This window comes from Diabrotica virgifera, chromosome 3 (genome assembly GCF_917563875.1).
Source record: "Diabrotica virgifera virgifera chromosome 3, PGI_DIABVI_V3a".
NCBI classification, from domain to species: Eukaryota; Metazoa; Arthropoda; class Insecta; order Coleoptera; family Chrysomelidae; genus Diabrotica; species Diabrotica virgifera.
The window spans coordinates 54,828,662-54,854,924 of record NC_065445.1 but is presented as its reverse complement, the minus strand read 5'-3'; the positions used below and the strand labels follow the sequence as shown (position 1 = coordinate 54,854,924).

The window sequence follows — 26,263 nt, the reverse complement described above, 5'->3', positions numbered from 1 at the left end:
ATTTCATAAAAATCTTGCAAAATCCGCTCAAGTTTTTAAGATCTACCTGAAGGATTTCCATACCGTAGGAAAAGATTATGGTTTAATTTGCATAATAGTAGAGAAACTAGAATTGCATAAAGTTTATTGTATATATTGTAATTTTTATTAGTACTTGGCGATAAACTTTCCGCTTACAAAGGCGCCTTTCATTATTCTGTTCAACGCTTCTGGGAAAAGATTATAGAGTGATGAGCCGATGTACCTATAGAACGTGACACCGACAAAAACCATCCTTACAAAGTGAATATAAGGCATAAATAAGAAGAATTATTATAGTAATTTTACAAGTTAATACTTTATTATATCAATTTACTATTTTAGTTGGGAACAAGCCGTAAAATTAAAATAATAATTCCTAAGATTTACACGTTTTATTTACTTTGTAAAGATTTTTTGTCGGCATTGTAATAGTACAGATTATACACCGTATCCCTCCGTAGATGTGGAGGGATAGTAGAAATGCAACGATAAACCGCATAATCAATAACATCACTTGTTCGCCCTTACTATTCTAACATGTTTGTAAATTTTAACTCAGTTTTCCCGAAACATCGTTTTTGCAGTTCGCCCTTACTTCTCCAAACTCCTGATTTGATCTGTGCACTATGTCTGCTTGAGTTTGCAATGAAGAAGTGCGTTTTTACAAAAAATGAGTAATATAACATCAGAACAAGCAGCCCAAATTGTAGGTTTAATTGTAGATGGACGATCGCAGCAATATATTTCTGTTATGTTATGGGAATCCACAAATCCAGCGTTTCAAGAGTTTTAAGAAAGTACCTATAGAGAAAGTGGAGGATACACAAAAAGACGTACACATCATAAGAACGTGATTTACATCTGCAGACTTTGCGTACACTTCATGTTACAGCTAGACAACTGCGAAATGATCTTTCCACAGCCCGTAAGTTCGAATAAGTGCCAATTCGGTTAGAAACAGATTAAGGAATTTGGAATCAGAGCCAGAATGTCTGGTACTGCTCCGTTGTTACCGAGGGCACATCGTATGACACGTTTAAGTTTTGCACCAGGACATGTCGATTGTGATATTAATGACTGTGCTAATATTCTTTTTATTGATGAGTCAGGATTTGTACATTATTGCGGATATTGTGGATCCGACAGTGCAAAGTGTCTGTCGGATCCACAAAGCGCAAATCTGGACTCATCAGTAAAATGAATATTAGTCCCGTCGTTAATATCCCAATAGACATGGTCTGGTGGAAAACTTAAACGTGTTATACGGTGTGCACTCTTTAACAGTGGAGTAGTAGCAGACATTCTGGCTCTGATTCCAAATTCCCTTAATCTGTTTCTAACTGAATTCGCACTTTACGAACCGAATATTACCAGCCACGGGCAGTGGAAAGATCATTTCGTCGTTGTCTAGCTGTAACATGATGTGTACGCAAAGCCTGCAGATGTAAATACCGTTCATCTGCTGGGTTCGTGCATCTGGGAAGTCCTGGAACTGGTCTTCTTATGTATCCTCCACTTTCTCTATAAAGCAATTACTCTTAAAGCAATTAAATGCTGGATTGGTGGATTCCCATAACATCAGCAAGATATTGCTGCGATCGTCCATCTCCAATTAAACCTACAATTTGGGCTGCTTGTTCGGACATTATATTACTCATTTTTTGTAAGAACGCACCTCCTCATTGAAAACTCAAGCAGACATAGTCCACAGATCAAATTCTCGTACACAAATGTCCAAAATAAATATTCTGTTTTAATAACGTTTTTTTTTACTGTTTTTTTTTCTGCAAAACACGCTTCAACTTGAAATGTTATGAGTTTGTAGACACCTAAAGAAGATGATAGACGAGTTTTATAACATTGTGCTAAAAATTAAAAATTATTTTTAAACTTTTTTTCTATCTCAAAAATTATGCGAGACTATTTGTGAGTAGTGTATATATTTTATAATTTTTTAGATGAGTGGATACTAACTTGTTGCTGTTGTTGATTGATTCCCATAGGTAGCCTAGGCATTAAGGCCCTCTGCAGTGCCTGAGGTCTCTGCATCCTGTTCATATTTAGTTGATTGATATTGTTAGTTATCGGTTGAGTCATATTATTTATTCCTGGAGGACCCATAGATTGTAAACGATTTTGGGCTGGAATATAAATGTATATTAAATCAATGAATATTCTTGAATTTATTCTTTTAATTATTGTACATATATATATATATATATATATATATATATATATATATATATATATATATATATATATATATATATATATATAATATCGGTTTACAACGTTCTTCGACGTCTTCCGATTTCCAATCTCCATCTTGTTCTGTCATTCCATAGATCGTCCTCGAGTTCGCTGTCCCTGATTTCTCTATCAACTCCGTCTCTTTAACTTCTTTAGGCCTTCCTGGTCTGCGTCTTCCTCTTGGTTGCCATTCGAGGATTTGTCTTGGTATTCTATTCTCCGCCATTCTCCTTACGTGTCCGTACCAGCGGAGTTGTTTTGTCCTGATGTCGTCAACAATAGTATGTGTAACCCCCATGATTTCTCGGACTCTCCCGTGTTATTTTGTCCATTTCTGTTGCTCTAAGCATTTTCTCTGTTCTGTCTTTTAGGGGCCAAACTTCGCATCCATATGTCGTGATGCTTCTTATTATAGTGTTATAATATGTACATAATTATTGTACAACATACAATAAAACCCTATGCCAGTATGTTTTGCCAGTGTTGACTTACGGGGCGGAAACGGTGACCATGATAAGGAGAACAGTGCAAAAGATCCATGTGGTTAAAAGGTCGAAGAAGCGTGCTATATTGGATGCTTCACTGCGAGACAAGATCTCAAACTGGCAGTTACGACAAAGATCAGGAGTGGCTGATGCAGAGAGACTAGCAACACTAAAGTGGAACTGGGCAGGTCACGTGGCCCGAATGACAGATAATAGATGGACCAAGCGGACACTGGAATGGAGACCAAGAGATGATGCCTACCGAAGCAGAGGTCGTCCACCAACATGTTAGACTGAAGATCTAAAACATTGCCATAGGAATTGAATGCAAGAAGCACAAGAGCGAAACTGATGGAAAATTATGCGGGAGATCTAAGTCCAGCAGTGGACAAGCGAAGATTGAATGATGTTGATGCAATAAAACAAACTATACTGAGAAATGAGTTGGAAATTATTTGTATGAGTGTTTTGGATATTTCACTTGAAATATCTGACACTCTTCAGATCAGACAATGAATAACGAATTTTATGTTCAACTTAATTAGAAGACAACTTGGAAAAAAACGTTGGACTGACAACGACTGATTTGCTACTGAATGCCAACAGCAATTAATGTAAATAAAATATGAATAATTTACATATTGTAACAAAAGATTACTTTTGACCAACCCTCGTATAACAGGTCTCATCTCCACACACACAAAGCCACATCGATCTTTTAGTTTAAGCTAGAGTTTGTAAAAGAAAACTTGTATAAATAAATTAATAAAGTCGTATATAAATACGAATCGCTCGTTTGATTGTTACAATATTATAGTTATAAAAACTATACTACCTACACCTTATATTATAAAGAACCAATACTCACAATACTCACCCATGGCTTGGTTCATTCCTTGAATGTTTGGTCCCATGCCTTGTGCTATGTTCTGGTTGATGTTCTGATTGTGGTTCTGGCTCATGGTTTGTGTAGTCATCTGCTGTGGATAAGGTGAAGTGCTCTGATACTGAGAGTATGGAGGAGGTCCGGGCATTCTCGTATTATTTTGAAATCCTGATGGTGAGGGCAACTGGTGTAAAGGGCTTATAGGGGACGGCTGTTGAGGCGGCCGAACTTGACCTGGACTTGGGGAGCTCTGTGGGGGTATCGTCGCCGCAGCTGGAGATGATGACTGAGATGGATAGACGCGTCCGTCCACGACGATTTGACCAATCGTTGACATAACTAGAGAACAGACGAGTTTACTATTTGTAGTATTGGCGTGAATAACTCTTTGTTAACTTTTTGTTATTCAAGGAAATTTTATTTTACAATTTTGCAAAACAAATGTTCTTTAAGTAGTCTTTATAACGGTAACAACAATTATGTAACAAAATCAATAAAGGTAAAGTAAGCTATTGGTTTGCTCCAATAAATTAACTGATTGCGCTGACATCTGTCAAGATTAAAAGAAAATATTGTACTGTGAAGAATGCCCTCCAAGTTGTGGTACTACTTGAATAAGGACGAAAATATGATACACAGGAAAAATCTTTAATGGGTTCCAAATGCTCTGTATATCGTTTTGTATTTTATAAATGATTGTTTTTCTGCAATTGTATATTAGTCTATTAGCCCCTACAACTATAATGTGACAAAGGAAAAATTTGAACTAAAAGTAAAATACAATAAAAATTGGGATAGGTAAAATACAATGCAAGGTTTATCCAGAGTTATTTTTAGTGTTTAATCATTTGTAATTTGTTGTTCAAAAAGGATGCTTTGAATAGCATGGACACAGAAAAAAACGAACACAAAAGTATTGCGAGAAATGGTAAAGAATGCAATAAATACAATAAAAATAAGCAAGTTACAATATCTTTAATACGTAATGAGGGAACAGCGATATGGAATGCTAAGATTGCTACGACAGGGAAAGGATAAAATGAAGGAGTATAGGAAGAAGGAGAGAGTCTTGGTTGAAAATTTTAAGATGCTAGTTTTAATCCTGTTCGTTAGACTCTTCAGGGCAGCGGTAGATAGAGTAAAGATAGTGATGATGATTTCCAACTTCCAATTGGGAGACGGCACTTAAAGAAGAAGATTTTTAGAGATAAATAAAAATTTTAAGTGTTTGTCGTTGTATTTCAGCATCAAATTTAGGATGCATATTCTGGCACAAAATGTCAAGAAACTATGATACTATGAAATAATCTTGATCAAATAGGGATGAACAGGTCCGTTTTTCTGGAATTTTTGTATTTTAGTATACAGTATATATTTTGTATTTTTGTATAAGGAAAAATAAAATTATTTTAGTTTAGAGTATAAGATAAATTCAAACTGAAAAGTTGTATAAATAAATCGTATATAAATCGAACCGTAAGATTTATTTAAGGTTGATATGAACCCTCAATTAATTTCTTTCTGATCCTAGAGATGGCTCTACTGTAGCATGCCATTGTGGTAACATTTTCAACTTAATTGTAGATTTCTACATGATGACTCAGTAATATGTAGAAACCTGAACACTTTTTTATCGTTACACCCATCGGCTCAATTGGCTATGATGCCAAATTGTTTAAACAGTAATTTTATCAACGCCTAATAACAATGTTAATAGCAAGAAACATTTAGTCCATATTATGAGGCCGCTCCCGTCTGAAAGAAAATTATGTTTCGGTTTCTTTGCGGAAGGAAATCTGAGGGCGAAATTTTTGGCCAGAAATTGGAAAGAAAGGTATCTTGTCATTTTTCTCAAAAGTTGATAGTTTTCGAGTTAGGGGCGATTTAAAATCTGAAAAATGCGATAATACGCATTTTCGAAGCTTAAAAGATCATTTATCTTAATATATCGCACATCCCATTCAATACCGATACAACTGCGGGTTTCTTCTTCTACAAAATAGATATTTTAAGACAAGTAATTGAATATTAGAATATTAGTAATTCAATAGCACACGAATGGATATCTTTTTTCAAAAACAAGTAATATTTAACCGTTATAAATATTTGTAAGATATGGCGGTATTCGTATTGCATTATCTTTTTAAATAACTCATTAACCATAACTGCTACTGTTATGGTTATACAGATTAACAATGAAAAAACAGACAAAGTTATAAATGGTAGTTTACTAGATAAATCTAATAATTATAATTGTATATTATTAAAAATCACTTACAAGAAATTAACTCAACAAATTGAAATAAAATGATTGGTGTACATTTGCAATAAGATTTTTTTGCATAGTTCCAGTAAATGCTCTTTTGTTTTCTCTTCTACAGTAGGAGGCTTTTCGTAGGCTGGTTTTAAGTTATATTGCTCTAAAATATTATTATTATCAGAAAAACGTCGAGTAGAAAGGTCAATAGTTTTATAGGTTGTATAGTCAAAGTTAGTTTTGTTAAAAACTTTTGTAGGAAAACACGTTTCTACTTTAAGAATTTGTATATTATTCCATATTACTTTCTCGTTATCCGAATTTTTGGTGAATTTTTGTCCAAAAATTTTTGAAAGGTACTTGAAGTCAAAAAAGTCTTCAGCGTCCATTTCATTCCAATAGCTAGAGAGGCATGTTGCAATTTAATTTGCTCCTCGCATAGCAGTGGCTTCGTGCCAAAAAAGCAGGAACCGTTTGCGATGCTACTTCGAAAATCGTAAAATTAAAGCAATTGAGGCAGGACTTATAAAAAAATGGAGAGAAATATCTCCGCAATGCGTAGGTAATACTGCTTGCAAATCGAAGCAAGCTACTATGAGTTTATTATTTTTTATGTAGGCTTTGTAATATCTTTTGCTTTTTCTTCTCGGCTTCTTTCTTTACTACGAATGTGACGTGTGTATTGTTCTTGGCCTTTGTATTTTTCTTCTTGATTGCGTTGTTTATACACCTCATAAGTTGCGCGCTGATCTTTCGTCGGTTTAAAAAAAGAGATATTACATTCTGTGTTAGAAAATGTTTCATATGTACATGTTTTGACAGATGGCAACTGCTTTTCTTCTCGTTACTCTTTGTAGTATCTATACATCTGAGCTAAGGTTAATGATCCATCAAGGAATTCTCTACGAGTTTGAGCTCTTAAATAGTGAGACTCTACGCGCTCAAAGCTATTTATGTGTTTTCTTACGACGGTTTCCTTAAGTTTCTCGTCTATCGTGAGTTTTTGATGATTTCCTCTATTATCTTTCTGAACGATGTTATAATCTTTTGACTCAGCCCAACTTGTTCGAAGAAATCGATTTCCAATATTAAGGGTATTCATAAAAATATTTTGCATGCTCTTCTCCTTAATTTGTTTATAGTTAAATAAAAACATAAATTCATTGTCCTATTACTTCCTTCTACAACTCTCCCATACTTCGGAATATTGTGCAAACGTTTCTGTAAAATACCCCTAGAACTCGCAACATGTGGCGGTATTACATTAAAACATAATATTATATTCTCCGTGCAATATCCATACATGATACAGTTACGGCGCTACAAACTACGTTTTTGAAGTTACGTCACTAATGTTCTCAGCAAACGATGTGTATTCTCGCAATTTTCAGATTTTAAATCCCTTGTAACTCGAAAACTGTTAACTTCTCAGAAAAATGAGAAGATATCTTTTTTGTTTAGAAGGAGACAAAAAACCTAAAAAATTACAGGGCAAAATAGGAGATGGTTGAAATAGAGCCTGCCGCATTGGCATTAAAATCGGATGGACGCGCATAATTAACAATTAAAAAACAACCGTCTAAATTGAAGTTAGACCCGATTACTACTCAGAATTTCAAAAATGAATGTTTAAACTTTACTTTAAGGACTTGCCAACCTTAAATATAATAATTTAAATATGAGTTTTTACGCCTCGAAAATGTGTATTTTCGCATTTTTCAGATTTTAATTCACCTCTAACTCGAAAACTATCAACTTTTGAGAAAAATGACATATATTTCTTGCTTAGAATGACCCAAAAAAACAAGAAAAAAGATTTTCCTGGACAAAAAATGGTAATATTGTGAATTTGTTTAGAAACATTTTTTAAACAATTTCTGCCCAAAAATTTCGCCGGCACCCTTCTGATTTATTTAAAGGGGACATTTTTGAATAGGAATCCGCAAAGAAACCAAATCAGATTCTTTTTCAGACGGAAGCGGCCTCACAACATAGACTAATTACATATTATGTTTCTCGGTAACTAAATATTCCAGTTAGTCAGGCATTCATCTTATCTCACACAGATGGTAATAAAATTTTACGACCTCTTCCATTCACTGTCGACAAAGTAAAAATGTATTGCATTGCACAAATTTTGTTTATACACATAAAAATTTTAACACGTTGACGAACAGTGCGTCAAATGTATAATCAAGTGTGACACTATATGAATTTTGCAAAGTAGAATAGGGAAATTGCTAAATTTGTTTTAGCGCTTATAGTTTATGGAAACAATATGTTTTTTGTAAACATGTGGACGACGACCATGGATGTAGATGCATATTTCATATGCATCTGTAGATGTAATAATAGGATTTTGATTTTAAATTCAGCAAAATATGTTTAAGCAAGGCGAAAACCTCGCGTTTCTTGGGAAAAATATTCCCATGAGATCTTTTTGCGTAATCAGTTTCATGAGATACCGCAGAATAAGACCCAAAAGGTTATAATAAAGATATTAAAAATGACTGTTAACAGAAAAAAATACTGAAAACTATTTCACACCAAAACTAGTTCGTCTCTGTCTTGCTAAGAGAGCCGTCGATTTATTGCATTTCGATTTAATGTCCATGATTCAGCTCCATAGCAAAGCACACTGTGTACATAACATTTAATTAGCCTTATTCTGAGGGCCAGTATCAGATCTTTGTTGCATAAAATCTTTTTTATTTTCACGAAGTTGGCACGTGCTTTTTCAATTCTCTCTCTTATTTCTGCAGTCTAATCGTTATTTTCTGTGATTATCGTTCACAAGTAAGTATATTTTTTTACTCTCTCAGACTGCTGGCCGTCTATAGTTAATATTTCATTTGTATTGTTGTTCTTGCTATTTTTCATAAATTTGGGTTTTTTGATGTTAAGAGAGAGTCCGTACTCTCCACTACATAATATATCTTAATATTTTGTTCATTATTATTTCTAAGTCTTCCAAGTTGTCTGATATTATGACTGTATCGTCGGCATGCCTAATGTTATTAATTAAATTTCCATTCACTTTTATGCCGACTGTCTCGTTTACCAAAGCTTCTTGTGTGATTTCTTCAGAATAAGCACTAAACAATAACGGCGACAGTATGTAACCTTGCCTGGCCCCTCTCCTTATCTCCATTTCTTCTGACACTTCTGTTCCAAATTACACATTTGATCGTTGGCTGTAGTATAAATGGTATAGTTTATTACTAACGTTATTATTATGGTATCGTTTATTACTAACGAGGAAGTTATAAATGCTAAATCAAATGAAAAATGGAAAATATAGAGACGACGGAATAACAAAAGAGATGATTAGAGATGGAGGTCAAACTACCTTGGAGGCAGTTAAAATCCTTGGCAAAATTGTTTTGTTGCGAAGATTGAACACATTGTTTGAAAAACGTTAATATGTATCTATACACTTGACAAAACGTATGTTTGGTCGTACGTTTTGCATGACACACAAAACGTACAATAAGACGTAGCGTGAAAACGACCCTTTTTAGACATACATTTTTCCATAAACCTCTCGAAAGTAGAATTGGTATTTACTGCATCATCGTTGATTTGTATCGGGCACACTGAAAAATCGCATGACTTGTTTTGAATTCTCTCAGAACTTAAATTTGATCCAAGATCAGTAGGTCTCATAGTATGATCTATCTGATAAGATGTACCTTGTACATATTTATTATCATCATTACTATTAATATTATCACCCAAATTACGTTGATTTAAAAAAAATAATCAATTATATTGCGACATTTCAATTTTTTACTTTTTAAGTTCTCGGTAGAAGCTTCTGATTCCTTTCGTTTATCGTTTCTTTGACATCTTATAACTCTTCGTAAATCACAAACTATATTGATATAAAAAAAGAAGAATAAACTCAAAATACTATTAATCACGCTAACAATGTACATACAAACTAAGATCTGCACGAATCAGTATTAGAGATGTTATTTGCATCGATAACCAAAATACACTGCAATCAGTTATCTGCAAACAATTTTATAATTATACGTGGAGATAGTATGCGTTCACAGAATATAGGATTACATATATTCTTTTTAAATATGCTTATTGTGATTATTTTTATTTCTTAATTTATAAGGATTATAAATTACTCATTTCAAAATACACTGGCGTCACTGGCCCGTTTTGGCCAAGTCCCATACTAATAAAATATATTTATATGTAATTCATAATTCATATAATATTGTAATTTTAAAACATGTATAATTATCCATTTGAAAAAATAAATGAATGTTTTTATAATCTTTATATTATAATAAAAAAAAAATGTGTGTGTACTTTGTACGCACGTAAGAAGTTATACTTCTAAATATGATTTCAATGAAATAAATATACTTTCGGACAGTTTATTTGTATTTTATTTAAAGATTAAATTAATTTTTACTTACTACTTTCCAAACAGTTTTATTAAAACAATACCAAAAATTAAAAAAAGATTAGAAAACACCAGGATTCGAACCGGGGTCCTCTTGATCTCCAGTCGAACGCTCTACCGCTGAGCTATACCCTTTTAATTATCCAGGCTACAAGATTTCTCAGACATAGTGACAAACAGACATATTACTTATTATCTTATTCCCGAGGTAGACAAGTCCAAATACACAAAAATTGTAATAATAGTTATTTATGATATAAATGTTAAAAGTACAATTTTAAGGCACGTATGTGAAAGTTTCGTGTGAAAGATTCGCTTCGCTCATTCTGCAATTCACATGAGTGCCTTAAAAATGTACTTTTTAACACGTACCTATATCATACAATATTTTTTCTACAAACGTCTTATATATGAACAATTATAATTTATTCATTCTCAATTACAGGACAATACCTACAAAAACTTTTACTTGAACTTGACTGACATTCCATTTTTATATTTTTCTTGACATTACATCAAAACTGCCTATACTGTCAATACGTAAATCAGAATAACATCTACTTTTATTTTTGTATATTCTAACAAATTTTAATAGTTTTTTTCTACAAACGTGTTAAAAATGCAATACAGTTTAAATTAAATTTTAAAAAGCCTTTTAAACCACCCACCTTTTTCAAATTGCGCAAGTTGTATTATTAATATCTATTAATGTTAATAATGAAATATAAATATTTTGACATTTCACAATTTGACAATTCACTTTTAACTGCAGTGCCTTAAAATTTTAAAAGCACCGGTGCTTTAAAGTAGCATTTTTAACGCTCCTATGGAGTGCTATAAATTGTATTTTTAACACGTTTGTAGAAAAATATATTTAAAAACACTAATATATTCTTTCCACACCTTTTCTGGACTGATAAATACATAAATTAAAACATTTAGTAACGAACTCCATACTGCCTGTGTGCGCATACGCGCAGATTAATAAAATTTCACCCTCAATGAAATCGCGCCTAAAGAAGTATAACTTCAAAAATAAATCACTTGGGTTGAGAGTTGGGGCCGATCGCCCCCATCGCCCCCCTGGATCCGCCACTGATAGGACACGTGCCACGACAAAACAACTAAAGGTGGACGAGAAACATTTTAGATTGGAGACCACGCGAGCATAGTCGTAGCAGAGGAAGACCACAAAAACGATGGCTAGATGACTCCAAAGCAAAAGTGGGGAGAAACTGGTACCAAATAGCACAAAACAGAGAAGAGTGAAGAACTCATGGGAGGCCTTTGTCCAGGAGTGGATGCAAACAGGCTAAAGAAGAAGTTATTGTTTTCTTTAGGGACATTTACTTAACAAGCTACATGTTTTTATGGATTCGGCTGCCTCTAGAGATGAATATTCTCGGGATGAATACAGTCACTTAACTTCCACAATATTATTGTCACCTACTGACCCGTCCGGAGAAGCTCATAAAAACCCATAACCTTTTTTAAACACAGAAACAATCCACACTGCTTTATTTACTATAATTTTTATTTTGATAGCAATTTCTGGCTCTTCTTCGTTTCTTATCAGATAAAACAATTGTTCCAGATATCGTTATCGCGTTTCCTCTTTTTACTTTTTTATCGATGATTATTCTGCCGCGCCGTTTTCATTTTCTAATATTCCATACTCTTTCTCTTCCTGCTCTTAAAGAAACTGTTTATTAGATTTTTTTCTTTCTCATTTAATTTATACCGATCCAGATTAGCTCCATATATAAGTTCTAAGTTCTACTTCCATCAGACTAATCAATACGTTTATTTAACATACCTATTATTAAGTGACAACACATTTTTTCTTTTGTCTTCGCTAATATTTATTTATTTCTCTTGTTTTTGTACAGAGAATAAATCAATATAGATGTAAGATTTTTAAAATTGATTGTTACCTATTATTCCTTGTATATTGATCCTTTTTTTATTTTTAATGTGAAGGTGAAAATATTTTTAACCTCTCCTCAATTAATTTTAGAAGTGGTTATTTACGCTTACTTCATATCTATTTACATATCGTCCAATTGTTTTCTCCTAAATTTAGCTCACCACAAATGCAAAAAGTAATGAACAATGAAAATTTTAAAAATAAAGTAATAATTTCAATTAAAATCTTTAATAAACATAAAAGTGCGACAAAAGAGAAATACCATGGATGGTAGTTATTAGAAACACTATTTGACAAATGAAGACTATGCTCCAATTCTAATTTAAAATATAGTCAAATACAAAGCTTCAGAGATACGTGAAGAAATACAAAGAAAAAAGACAACTTTATGGTACTTAAAAACATTAAAATGCCAATTGCCAACTCGGGTTTAATCGAAACAGAAAATACCGGCCCTAAATATATCAAAATCTAATACGGCCAAGGGGACTGAAAATATTTCAACAAAAGTAGTTAAATTAATTTCAGAAGGTCACGTTGATGCGTTAAAAATAGACGTTATAGTAGTAGGCTTATATTACCTACTAACATTAAAACATTTTGTTGTACAAAGTAATTGATATGGCAACGCTGTTAGTGTGTGACGCGATTGAAGCAGAAGGCACTGCTATCTATCGAACATAAATATTACCGATGGTGTAGATGGCGCAATGTCATGGCGGCACAAATTCTTAGCGGCAATTCAAGATATAATTCTTGTTTAACGAGATTTTTCATATGTTTAGGAAAAAATATTCAACATTTTATTGGAAATATTTTCCATTGTTACAGTTTTATATATGTTGTTATTGAAATGTTATCCAATTTCTTACCGGTAGCTTTATTATAAGCCGAAACATATTATTTTTTCCTACTGTGGCAAAACTGTATATTCAAAAATTTTAAAAAAATTCATAAGTATTTCCTAGGATTATATCTTTATGCTGTAAGAAAATTAACAAAATTGTATGTTTAGTTTTCCCGCTTTATACTTGAAAAAAAGGAGTTTTTTTGAGTTTTTTCGAAAACGAAAACATGAAGTTTGCTCAAAATTTGTCAAAATACTTCTAGTGATCACATATACCTTCTCAATTTTTTTCAAATTTTTTGAATGTGTAGTTTATTTTTGGGGGGGTTCAGATCAACCTTAACTGTAAACTCGCTACAGTTGGTGTCAAGTGTGGGGTGTTACGAAATAACTTTATTCTTTACAATATTGGTGCGTTAATTTCTTCGAGCAGTGAATAGACATGCTGAGAATTATTATAAAATCGATACAATCTATTAATGAACAGAAAATACTACAAACAATGTTGCAAAAATGAAATGAAACTAAAAAACATACTACAACATATATCAATGATGACTCAGGGATTTTAATCCATACTATACATAATAATAAAATTATAATTGGTTCAACAAGTGATTTGTATCGTTGTCTGCTCAAGACAAACACAAAAAAACATAGTTCATTGATCACTGAACGTATTCACTAAACACTAGCCTGTGACATCATTTCAAAATAATGAATAATACTTTAAACTTTAGACTAAAAATCTCTTAATACAAAGTAATCGATAAGGTGCAAAAAAGTAAACATAAATAATTGATAGGTAAAAGGTTGGAAGACTAAATTGTACATACTTAATGCAATTATGAAATAGTATTGATTTACCTGAAGAAAGCCCTTAGGTAAGCACAAAACCAAAAACATTATTGAGACAGATTATGTCCCTTTATCTACTTTTCAAAATGTTAGAAACTTTTTATTGGTCTAAAAGTGTCTAACATCATAAATAATGGAAAAATTGTATTATAATTGTATGACTTAATTAATTTTTTTCCCATAAAAGATTAAATTAATATTATTCAGTATATTTGTTCAAACGCAAAATTTTCTGAAGGTGCTTCTCGTAACTGAGGTAACTCTTGCTCTAGCACTACTATGACATATTAGTTGGCAATTCATATTGACCTGACTATAGTACAGTTTCAAAATTGTAGGCACTAAATTCTGACAAATGACGAGTTTTAAAGAAAACACAGTTGCCAGGTTGTGATTATAGATAATTTATCAACTTCTACATTAATAACTCACATGCAGTCGTCAAATATAATCAAGGAATAACGGACTTTCTAGGACAAGTTCACATGACAAGCGCTAAACGCGCGTTTTGACAACGCGCGTTTACAGCTTCGTACATTTTATTAAGGCCGTTAATTCCCGGCACTCAAATATCATGGTTTTTAATATACTAACTCATGGTTACTTACAAAACTGTTATTCTTTTACTTACAAAAAGTAAATTTTGATTTCTAGGCAAGATAATATTAATCCTTATTAGTGCAGTTACTGAAGGTTTTCACCTCCGATTTCGTTGAACCTTCATCGATTTTCATGAAAATTGGTGAGCAGTTAGAGGATACCTCAAGGAACAAAGGTGACATGATGCCAACTTGCGTTTTTGCCCTGGGGGTGGATGCCACCCCTTCCCGGGGGTGAAAATTATTTTGGTAAAAATAATACCACTAATTGATAGAGGGGCAAATTATAAGCAAAATTTGTTATATAAAGTTATTAATATAAATCAATACTTTTTGAGTTATTAAAGATCAAAGATGTCATTTTTCTTAAAAATGGATTTTTTAAAGCTGTTTTTCACGTATAACTCAAAAACTATAAGCTTTTACAAAAAAGTTATTATTACCAAAATTTAAGATAATAAAAAATTTAATACACTCCTCACTTGAAGAACTAAACTAATGTTAATTCAAAGTGAGCTATGGGTAATTGAATGTATATTTTTTCGACGAGTACTCAAATCTAAGTATTCAAGCTTAAATAACGGGAAAACGATGCATTTTATAAAATATACCTGCTAAGCACTTGTCAAAGTACTTCGGAGTACCTATCAAATGAGCTCCAGGAGTTAATAGCATCACAATTAAGCAGGTTATGATGAAAATAAGAGAACCCTTTAGAACTTTTTAGGAAAAAGTGAAAAATAAAACATACGCCATTTCAACAAAAATTAAAATTTATAGTAATCCTTACTATAATTTCTTTATGTTAGCATAAAGAATGATTTCAACAATTTTGACCGGTTTAGAATTCATATTTTTGAAAAAAAGGTATAATTTAAAAAATCAGAATTTTTAAAATCATCGTAATTTTCATTTTTTTGATAATAACTCCAAAAATACTCAATATACGTAAAAAATGATATATCAACAAATTTTAGTTTTTTCTGTATTTAATGTTTTACCAGTTTTACTATTTCTGTAGGGTAAAAAATAACCGAGATAGAAACGTTTAAAGTTTAAATTTTGCTGCGAGAACCATGTAACCCGGGCCATATAACCTTTTATTTTTAAAAAAGTAAAGTTTTTTTAAGATTAAATTCAATGCGGTTTAATAGCCCTTGGAATTAAGTTTCAAATGGTTTTCAGGTGAACTTGATATCGTAAAAATTAACGGAGTTATTTAAAAAAACACAATAACATTTTTTGGAAACATTTTTAAAGGATAAATTTTGAAAAATTTTTGGAGAGCATAAATTTTAATGCGATCAACTTATTCGGGGGCTCAGTTGATAGATATTTCTAAGTACTTTGACAAATGTTTAATAAGTTTATGTTATAAAATGCATCATTTTCCCGTTATTAAGCTTGAATACTTAGATTTGGGTACTCACCGAAAAAAATATACATTCAATTACCTATAAGGGAGCGTTCAAATATTACGTAACGCAGCTTGGGGGAGGGGGTCTTGTAAAACGTTGCGACGCGTTACATGGGGGAGGGGGGTTCGAAGTGTGCGTTACGTAACACTGTTTTTAACTTAAATAAAAAAACTACGGAATCAAAATCTCCCAGCTTGGCAACTTCCGTTTATATTTTACATAGAACCCCTGGATTGTATTATATTGCCCCCTCACGCTCCGCTTATGTTCCGAGCCTGCTACAATAGAAAATAGTAGAAAAACACTTTGTAAAAAGATCAAGTACAGTAACATGTGTTTGCAATAATTTATCTGGACCTTTCTCCACAACAAAAGATGAAAAGATACAGATACAGATGATATATCAGAGGTTTTAAAGAGAGCGTCATAAATCTTGTACGTACTCGAACTGGTCTGAAGTCCATATGCAGTCTCGTCTACAGTATTGATTACTGTTTTAAATACGCAAATTTTGAAATTATTTAAATATTTCTTTAAATAAACAGCTTTAAATACAACCCACCGTATTGATACTTATTTTAGAAAATTGATAGCTACTTTAAAAAATAATACCCTTAATTTAAAGTGTGATTCCTGAATTATTAATTTCAAAGTTTTATGTGTTTAATATCTTGACGAAAATTATACATAATTTCAAAATTTCAACTTGTATTATTCATAATACACCCTACATAATACACATTTTTGAGCTGAGGTTGTTAAGTAGCTTCTAAAAACAAAAATATACACAGTGTTTAATTAAAATTAAAGATAATGGACTTGCGTGAATCACCCTCTACCTATATTCAAATTTATGTTTAAACAGTCCATAGTTGAATTTAAAAGTTGACGTATCCTAGCGTTTTTATAATTTTCTAAAATAATAATATGTATAATAACAAATAATTTCATTCCATAAGTGGTTTCCATACATTATAATTTTAAACAATCAGCCTGTATTATTCATAATAGACCATCAAATCAGGCTGTTAAGCAGCTATTAAAAATATAAAAATATAAAGGGTGTTCCATTAAAAATAAAGCTTATCGACTATGGTAGGCTTACGTGAATCTTTATTAAACAAAAAATAAACCTTAAAAAAGTACATTTAAATTTATGTTTAAAAAGCGCAAATTTATAAATAAAAATGTATGAGTCTCAGCGTTTTTTTTAAATTATTTAAAACAAGGACAGAAATAATTTTATTCCAGAAGTACCTTCCTATATATACAGGGTGTTTCATAAAACCATCTCTAGGATAGGTGAAAAACTGAAAAATAATTGGGGTTTGTCAAGTAAAAAATTTTTGTAACGGCATGCGTTTTCACGATACAGGGCGTTGAAGAACAAATAATTTTACATATTTATTACGATTTTGTCTGAAGCGTCTGTCAGGCGTCTTCCTGCCACATGCATATTTTGGTTCTCATCTCGACCAAAAAGGAATTACAATTCATGAAAATTTGGAAAAACTTAATTTTCAGCACGCTGGCTGGGGAGGCACTTGCCAAAGTCTGAAGGGAAATGAAAATTGACGACTATATGATGTTTTAGCAGAATATAGGAAGCCTGAAGATAGCCTAGAAGATGCAGCAGAACCTAATCTGGCATGGCACAGCACTCATGTCCGTGACTTACAATATTTCTTGCAAGTAATTAAATGCGCGGACGAATCCTGTTGTTCTCGTTCCAGGAGTGCATTAAAATCTGTTTTCCGGGTTTTCTGCCGCCACACTGCCCAATCCTTCAAACCCTAAGCAAGCTCATAGTATCTAGCCCGTTGGACAAAGGATCATGCAAGTTTTAACTACTTCTTGTGTGGTTATCCGTTGATCTCTCGCCTCAACTAGAAGAGTTTAAGCAGATGCCTTTGACGAGCTGAAGAAAAGAATATGTACTTTACAACTTTGGGATCTATTTCACATCTCACAACAATGTGCAATGTGCGTATGTACAGTCGATACGTGCATGTTAAGACTGCACGAGAACGTTGTGAAAGTAGAGTACGACCACAGTGACTCATGTTATTTTGTTTTAAGATTTTATTAAAAAAAGGCAAAATAGAAGAATGCATGAGAAGAACAATAAAGGATGAAACCAAAAATATATGTAAGGCTGGGGCCAAGAAAGGAAAATGTAAACAATTGTAAAATTAGTAGTAAAAGATTATTATTTGTAAGTTTTTATTATTACCTCAAATGCGATTAAAACAATAACAAAGTTATTTTACCGAGTTTCCCGTACTTTTCCTAACCTAATTATTCAATTCAGGTTCAAATGGTCACTTGGGTGTTACGTAACGTTTAGGTAGGGGGAGGGCGGTACAGAAAAACGTTACGGTGCGTTACATAGGAGGGAGGGGGGTCAAAAATCTTCAAAAATTGCGTTACGTAATACTTGAACGGCCCCTAACTCACTTTTAGTTAACACTAAAAGGTTTTTCTAAAACGGAGTTTATTTCATTTTTTATTAGCTTCAGTATTGGTAATAATAACTTTTTTGTTAAAACTTATAGTTTTTGAGTTATTTATCAAAAATCGATTAAAAACATGCATTTTTCTCACGAAAAATTAAAATCTTTGGTCTTTAATAACTCAAAAACTTTTGATTTATTTTAATAACTTTATATAACAAATTTTGCTTAGAATTAGTCCCTCTATCTAAGTATGGGGTTATGTTTAAGAAAATAATTTTCACCCCCGAGAAGGGGTGGCACCCACCCCCAGGGCAAAAGCGCAAGTTCACACCATGTCACCTTTGCTCCTTGAGATTCCTCTAACCACTCACCAATTTTCATGCAAATCGATGGAGGTTCAACGAAATCAGAGGTAATAGCTCATATCCACCTTCAGTGACTGCACTATATTGAAATAAATAATGTTTTAAATAAATATTAATTTTTAAAACACATATTGGTATAAATCTTAATCGTCACTTTTTTTCGAAATTCGACATAAACAAAATTGATCATACCTTTTATCAAATCCGGAACTTTATCTAAAGCTAAATGTATCCTAACTGGTATTTCCGGATTAGGTATATCCGCTCTTTTACATTTTATCCTCTTTAAGTGTTCCGTCATCTGCTTCTTGCTGTACAAAAGAGCCATATCACTACCACTGGATAAGGCGTGTTGAGTGAATTCTATGCAATGGTCCGTCATTTTCGATAACTGCTCTAAGGCGATTTTTTTCTCTTGAAGAGTTTTTTGTTTAGATTCGCAAACTTCCGATAGCTTTGCTATTAGCTGTTTGCCCCTGACGTTAATTGTGTTGGTTAATCTATAAAAAAAAATATAATTACATAACTATATATTTTTTAATGGCATAGATATTAATCATTCAGCCAGTCTCAATCAGATTATGTTGTAATGTATAGTGTGTGTGTTGAGTAAATCAATTACTTTTAATGGGAAATATGCCACAATTTTACCAAAAAAATGATTTTATTAACGTTTCGAAGCCCAAATCGGGTTTCGTTGTCAAAATACAAAATACTACTAAAATAAACAAAAATGTTGTTGCTAAGTAAAAAAATTCTTCTAATAATTTATTAATTCTGACTCATTTATATTGGCAATTCAGACGTATATTATACATTTCAAAGTAGAAGACTTTAAAATGATATCGCCAATATTTATGAGTTGCGTTCCTGGGACGACTTTATTAAAAGATAGTTCATTCGATTACATGAAATCAATCCCAACTCAAGAATATCCGTCACAAAAAAATCATAGCATGTGATCTGTCTTTAAAAAGACAACCAAATGCAACGATGACAGTAAAATTCTCGTGTTAGAGATTCCATAGTAAATTATGAGGGAAAACCAGGAAAAAAACCTCGTGATACTATCCCGACATCGTAAGTATTTGGTCTTACATTTAATTTACTTAAAAAAAAACGAATACCAAATAAATTATAAATAATATTAATAATACATAGATATACAATAAAAAAAATACTGAAGTGTAATTAAATAAAATGTATAAGTTTTATAAGTTATGTAAGTTATATTTATTTATTATACTACTACTACTATCGGTTTACAGCGTTCTCCGACGCCTTCCGACTCCTAACCGCCATTCTTCTCTGTTTAACCATAGACCTGGAGGGATTTCTCTTTCCTCTAGTTCTTTTTCAATTCCCTCCCTCCAGCTTCTTCTCGGCCTTCCTCTTTTTCTTCTCCCTTGTGGTGTCCATGCCAAAATCTGTTTAGGGATCCTGTCATCTGGCATTCTCTGTACATGGCCGTACCATACCAATTGTTTTGTTTTTATGTCATCAAGTATTGTATGTGTTACTCCCATCATTTCTCGTATTCTCTCGTTCGGTATCCGATCTCTTCTTGATTTGCCTGCTGCTCTTCTCCAGAAGTCCATTTCTGTTACTAGTAACATTTTCTGCGCTCTTTGTTTCAGTGGCCAAACTTCACTGCCATATGTGATTATACTTTTAAGTATGCTATTGTATATGAGCTGTTTGTTCGCTTTAGATATTGTCTGGTCCCACAGAATGCCGTTCATCATGGATATGGCTTTTCTACCCTGCATGTTTCTTTCTTTTATAGCAGCATCGAGTGTTCCATCTTGAGTTATCTTCATGCCCAGGTACTTGTATTCATCGCAGTGTTTAATTTCTACCCCATCGTCTAATGTAATGGACTGTTTTGTTCCTCCAATACACATGGCTTCAGTTTTCTTAATGTTGACTTCGAGACCCCATTTGTTATATTCTTCTATTAGCTTCCGCGTCATGTAACTTAAGTCGTCATGATCTTGAGCAATCAGAATTTGGTCATCAGCGAAACATAGAGTGTATAGTGTTGTGTCGTCATTGAGAGGGATTCCCATGCCATTACATTTTCTTTTCCACAGCTTGAGTGCTTGTTCCAGATAAATTTTAAAAAGGGTAGGCGAAATACAACAACCCTGTTTCAATCCTTTCGTGATCTTAAATCCCTCAGACATCCTTGATCCAGTTTTAATTTTTGCAGTAGTTCCATTATACAGACTTTGGACTGCTTTGATAAGACCATGTTTAATGTTGGTTTGATAAAGGGTTGACCATAGTTTGCTGAGGGGCACACTGTCATATGCTTTTTGTAAGTCTACGTATACCAGGTGAACTTCTTTATTGACGGCTGTTTTTTTCTCAATAACTTGCGTAATAGAGTACAGGTGGTCTACTGTGGACCGCCCAGCTCTAAAGCCAGCTTGCTCCTCTGATTCGTAATCTCTATAGTCATTTTCTATTTTATTCTTAATAAGTTTCCCATACATCCTACTTATTGTGCTGTTTACCGCAATTCCTCTGTAATTTTCACATTGATCCTTGCTGCCCTTTTTGTGGATTGTTGACATGATAGATAATTTCCATTCTTTTGGTAATTCGGCACCATTTAAGCAATCTTGGAAAAGTTTTCTTAGCTGTTCTTGGAGTTTGTCTGTGCCGGCTTTTACTAATTCTGCAGGGATGTCACCAGGACCAGGGGATTTTCCATTTTTCAGGGATTTGGTTATTTCTTCCATCTCTGATTTACTTATTTGTAATGGTGATGAATTTATATGTATACCTATCATGTTGTCTTCTATGTTAACAAATTCTGGTCTTTGTTCTGTTAGTAATTTTTTGAAATATTCTTCCCATTTTTCCGTTGTTATTGGTGATATAACGTCTTTTTTCTTATTAGTTCTCATATTTTTAATTAATCTCCAACTCTCTGTGCTTCTTCTACCTCCTATGTAAGTATTGATTTTTTGGCAGTTCTTTTCCCACGATTCGTTCTTTTTTTGAGTTATCTTCTTTCTTACTTTGGCTTGGGCTTCTTTGTAAATTATTTTATCGTTGTCTGTTTTTGTTGATAGGAACGTTTGGTATTTCCGACGTTTATCTGTAATTTCCTTTTCTACTTCTTCATCCCACCAGTACGGTTTTATTCCTTTATGGTTTTCGTCACATTTCCCCAGTGCTTCTTCTGCTGCCAAATGAATGGACTTTTTGATGTGTTCGTAGTGTTCTTCGGTATTTTCAAAATTACCACTTTCTAATTTTTCATCTAAACGTTTTTTATACAATAGCTTTACACTCTCATGGTTTAGACTGCATAGATTGTACCGTACTTGTTTTATTAACTGATTTGATTCGATGTGCTCTTTTTCTTTTTCATATCTGTTTGGGAGTACTGCTTTAACTTTTAGCAGATGATGATCGGTGCCACATGATGGCCCTCTGGCTACTCGCACATCTTGTATTTTAATTGTAGTTCTCTGTCTTACAACGCTATAATCTATTATAGATTTCAGATTTCTGGTCTGTTGTATCCAGGTGTACTTATGTATATCACGGTGTGGATAAAATCCATTTAATATTTTTAAGTTATTTTGTGTGCATGTTGATATTAATCTGGTTCCATTATCGTTTCTGGTATTTTCACCGTGTGCTCCTACCACTTTGTTGTTAAATTCCCGTCCAACTCTGCTATTGAAGTCTCCTAGAAGTATGATCTCTCTAGATGTTCCTACTTTTATAATTTCATCGTTCAGTTGTTCGAAGAATTCATCTTTATTGTTGATCAATGCGTCCTCATTAATGCCATATACTCCTAGTATGGCTATTCTGCTTCCTTTTATCGTGATGTTCATTTTTATAAACCTCTGATTAATTGCTTCCCAAGAGGTAATATATCTTCTTAAAGTTTTGCGAATAACAATAGCAACTCCTTGTTGTGCTCTTTGGTCTTTAGTTACTCCACTATAGAACATGTCATAGTGACCCCACTTTTCGGAACCACTACCCTTCTTTTTAGTTTCCGTAAGCACCGCGATATCTATCTCTGCATTTTTGAGTTCTGACATGACTTCTGGTGTTTTTCGGGAGATACCTTGCACATTCCATGTACAAAAATTCATTAACCGTTTTCTTTGCAGTTTTCGTCTACTGTGTTTCCAATCTTGTGCTCCGAGGCTTTGGTTAGGCTTTTTAACATTGTACGTGTTTTATAAGTACCGAGGAGTTAGCTCGGTGCCTTAACCCCCAACCTGGAGGGCCAGGGATTTTACATCGGAGTATCCTTCTCCTATGCGAGTTGCTTCCACTACAGCTAGAGAGTCCCACCTACCCTGATCTTATACCATCCCTAAAATCAAGGGTTGCCAGCTCCGCCACCTTCGCCGTACCAAAAAGTAGTCTTCGTCGCCTTGGATGCCGTTCTGGACTTCATCCGTAACCCTGGACAATATCCTTTATTTATTATATTATTTATGTAATCAGAAATGTAAACATTTTAGCCCTAGGCCTACAAGGCCTGTTGCGCGTAATAAATATAGATATACAATAAGTAATACTAAAATATAAAATTTGTATTAACTCGATATGTTATTGCTTACTAATCGTGGTATTTTCTTTCTATTGACTTCCTCTTTCAGTATGGGTAATCACATCTTACTGCATTATACCGAGGAATTTGCGACACAATTGGTTTCATTTAGCATAATTAGAGCCGCTTCTTTGATTTTTCTCTTTTTACTACCTAATTCTTTCAGGACTATACTTGAATATATAGGACTATACTTGACTATACTTGAAAGAATTAGATAGTAAAAAGAGAAAAATCAAAGAAGCGGCTCTAATTATGCTAAATGAAACCAATTGTGTCGCAAATCCTCGGTAGAATGCAGTAAAATGTGGTTACCCATACTGAAAGAAGAAGTCAATAGAAAGAAAATACCACGATTAGTAAGTCAATAACATATCGAGTTGATACAAATTTTATATTTTAATATTACTTATTGTATATCTATGTATTATTATTATTTATAATTTAAACATGTTAAAGTCAGAATTTGGTATTCGTTTTTTTTTTAAAGTAAATTAAATGTAAGACCAAATACTTACGATGTCGGGATAGTATCACGAGGTTTTTTTCCTGGTTTTTCCTCGTGATTTACTGTGGAATCTCTAACGCTAGAATTTTACTGTCATCGTTGCATTTGGTTGTCTTTTTAAAGACAGATCACATGCTATGATTTTTTTGTGACGGATATTCTTGAGTTGGGATTGATTTCATGTAATCGAATGAACTATCTTTTAATAAAGTCGTCCCAGGAACGCAACTCATAAATATTGGCGATATCATTTTAAAGTCTTCTACTTTGAACTGTATAATATACGTCTGAATTGCCAATATAAATGAGTCAGATTAAATAAATTATTAGAAGAATTTTTTTACTTAGCAACAACATTTTTGTTTATTTTAGTAGTATTTTGTATTTTGACAACGAAACCCGATCTGAGCTTCGAAACGTTAATAAAATCATTTTTTTGGTAAAATTGTGGCTTATTTTCCATTAAAAGTAATTGATTATAAAAATGCCACAAAAATAGCTTCAGAACAACATGTTGAGCAAATGTCTTGTTACTTAGTAAAGTCGACTTTATTGTCTTTACAAAGAGACGCTTATTGTATGCGAATGTCTGTCGTCCCTCAGGTGAGTACCGATCCTACAAGGATAGAAATTATTTTTAATAAAAATGTATACCATTTTTATTCAGTTGCAATGCGAAGGCAAAACAATCTTATTTTTCACTTAGAACAGGAAGCGCAGTCCAGAACTCTGAATCGACGATTTTCGACTCTTATTGGAGTCATCATCGGAGAGGCGTAGGCCTGCTGCTCTCTGTTCGAAGTGACCAAACCATGAAAGTTAATCCCCGCATTGCAACTGACGTGTATGGAGTAGGTGACTAGCGTCATCTGGCAATTGAAAGGTAAAGTTTTCAATCCTATTAGCAACATTAATAATATTGAAAAATATTAAAAATATTACTAAAAGATTTTTAAATTGAAAACTTATTGGTCCATTTAACTGGTAACACCTCTATGGCTTCTAAAATTTGCAAGCCAGATCGAATTTTTAGAATTCCCTCTTGTCTTCACTGCTCCATCCATCTGGCTTGCAAATTTTAGAAGCCATGGAGGTGTTACCAAAGAAATGGACCAATAAGTTTTCAATTTAAAAACCTTTTAGTAATATTTTTAATATTTTTCAAAATTATTTTTAATATTTTTCAAAATTATTTTTAATTATTAAATTAATAAAGAAAAAATTTCCTAACCAGCTAGGATTCTAACTCTTACCACTGAGCTACAGAGGGGGGTATTTGGAAGATTTTTTTCTGAATACTGGAGAATATAGAAAGAAAGATTTTACAATTTACGAGACAGTGAAAGAGAGAGAGAAGCGAATTAGAGAGTGAGAATAGAAACGTGTGCAGGAAAAAGGAGAGGAAATAAAACTGTTTATAACAATAAAATAAAAATTGACTTACTTGACAACAAGTTGTGTAATTTCATTAACTAATGCTCCTTTTTTGTCAGTAATTAAATTTTGACGATCGTCAATAACCTTCATTGCACTTGTTAGTAAGGCTCTTTTATATCTGAAAAGCAACATACATTAGGTATTTATTATTTAGTTGTTTTTACTAGTAAACTTATAATACATAATTTACAACACTTTGAGCTAAAACATATGGAGGTCTATTTACACACGGAAGTACGGTTTTAAAGTCGTCGAAATAGTACACGCGATATATTATTCGACGCGCCTTAACAAGACTAGAACAAATATATACTTCCGGTTTTTATATCACTTCCAGTTAAAAAATTGTAACCGGAGGTGGCACATTATAGTTGCAGAAATAGGACATCTTCTTTTTCTTTCAGTACTTCTAGATTCTTCTAGTTTAAAACTTATTTTTGGACCAATTTCATTTAATAACCATTCAAAATCAGCAGACTTCATTCTACAAAGATTTTGGAAAAGCCCGTATTCCATTTCAGATTTTAGATCATTAAATAAGTCTGTACTCTATACCGAGTTCTGCTTTTGAACAATGATGTTGTCCACCAGCGCCGTTTTCGTCGTTTTTTATGGAGGTCTTTCACTGACTCGGCCCCCCTCACAAATAATAATATACGACGCACTTGCAATAATTATATCCTCATCCGATGTCATTTTTACAATTTACATCAAATAAATAACGGCGTCATGAATCGCCAAAAATACCCGCGAAACTGAACGAATGACTGCAAACGAATTCGTTCGCTGTAATGTGGACGAAAGACCAAATTTTTCATCCAACGCCGAAAACATCGCATGAATTCGGTCGAAGCGTTCGGTCACATGCGTCGCCAGATGTGTACGCGCCTTAAGGCTGCTTTGAAAATAAATTCGGAGTAGATATTAAG

At 33.0% G+C, this 26,263-nt stretch overlaps 1 protein-coding gene across 4 annotated transcripts in view; it reads right to left on the bottom strand.

The window, feature by feature from the left end:
- LOC114326572 (E3 ubiquitin-protein ligase TRIM33) overlaps positions 1-26,263 on the bottom strand; it is a 184,986-nt gene that overhangs the window by 35,157 nt on the left and 123,566 nt on the right. For 2 of the 4 annotated variants that reach the window (XM_028274968.2, XM_028274969.2), the window contains exons 5-8: positions 25,342-25,452; positions 18,988-19,295; positions 3,625-3,981; positions 1,996-2,162 (exon numbers count right to left, since the gene is read on the bottom strand). In XM_028274968.2, coding sequence (XP_028130769.2) covers positions 1,996-2,162; positions 3,625-3,981; positions 18,988-19,295; positions 25,342-25,452 — 943 coding nt within the window. The remainder of the gene's footprint in view (positions 1-1,995; positions 2,163-3,624; positions 3,982-18,987; positions 19,296-25,341; positions 25,453-26,263) is intronic. The other 2 variants (XM_028274970.2, XM_028274971.2) reach the window with 1 other exon arrangement.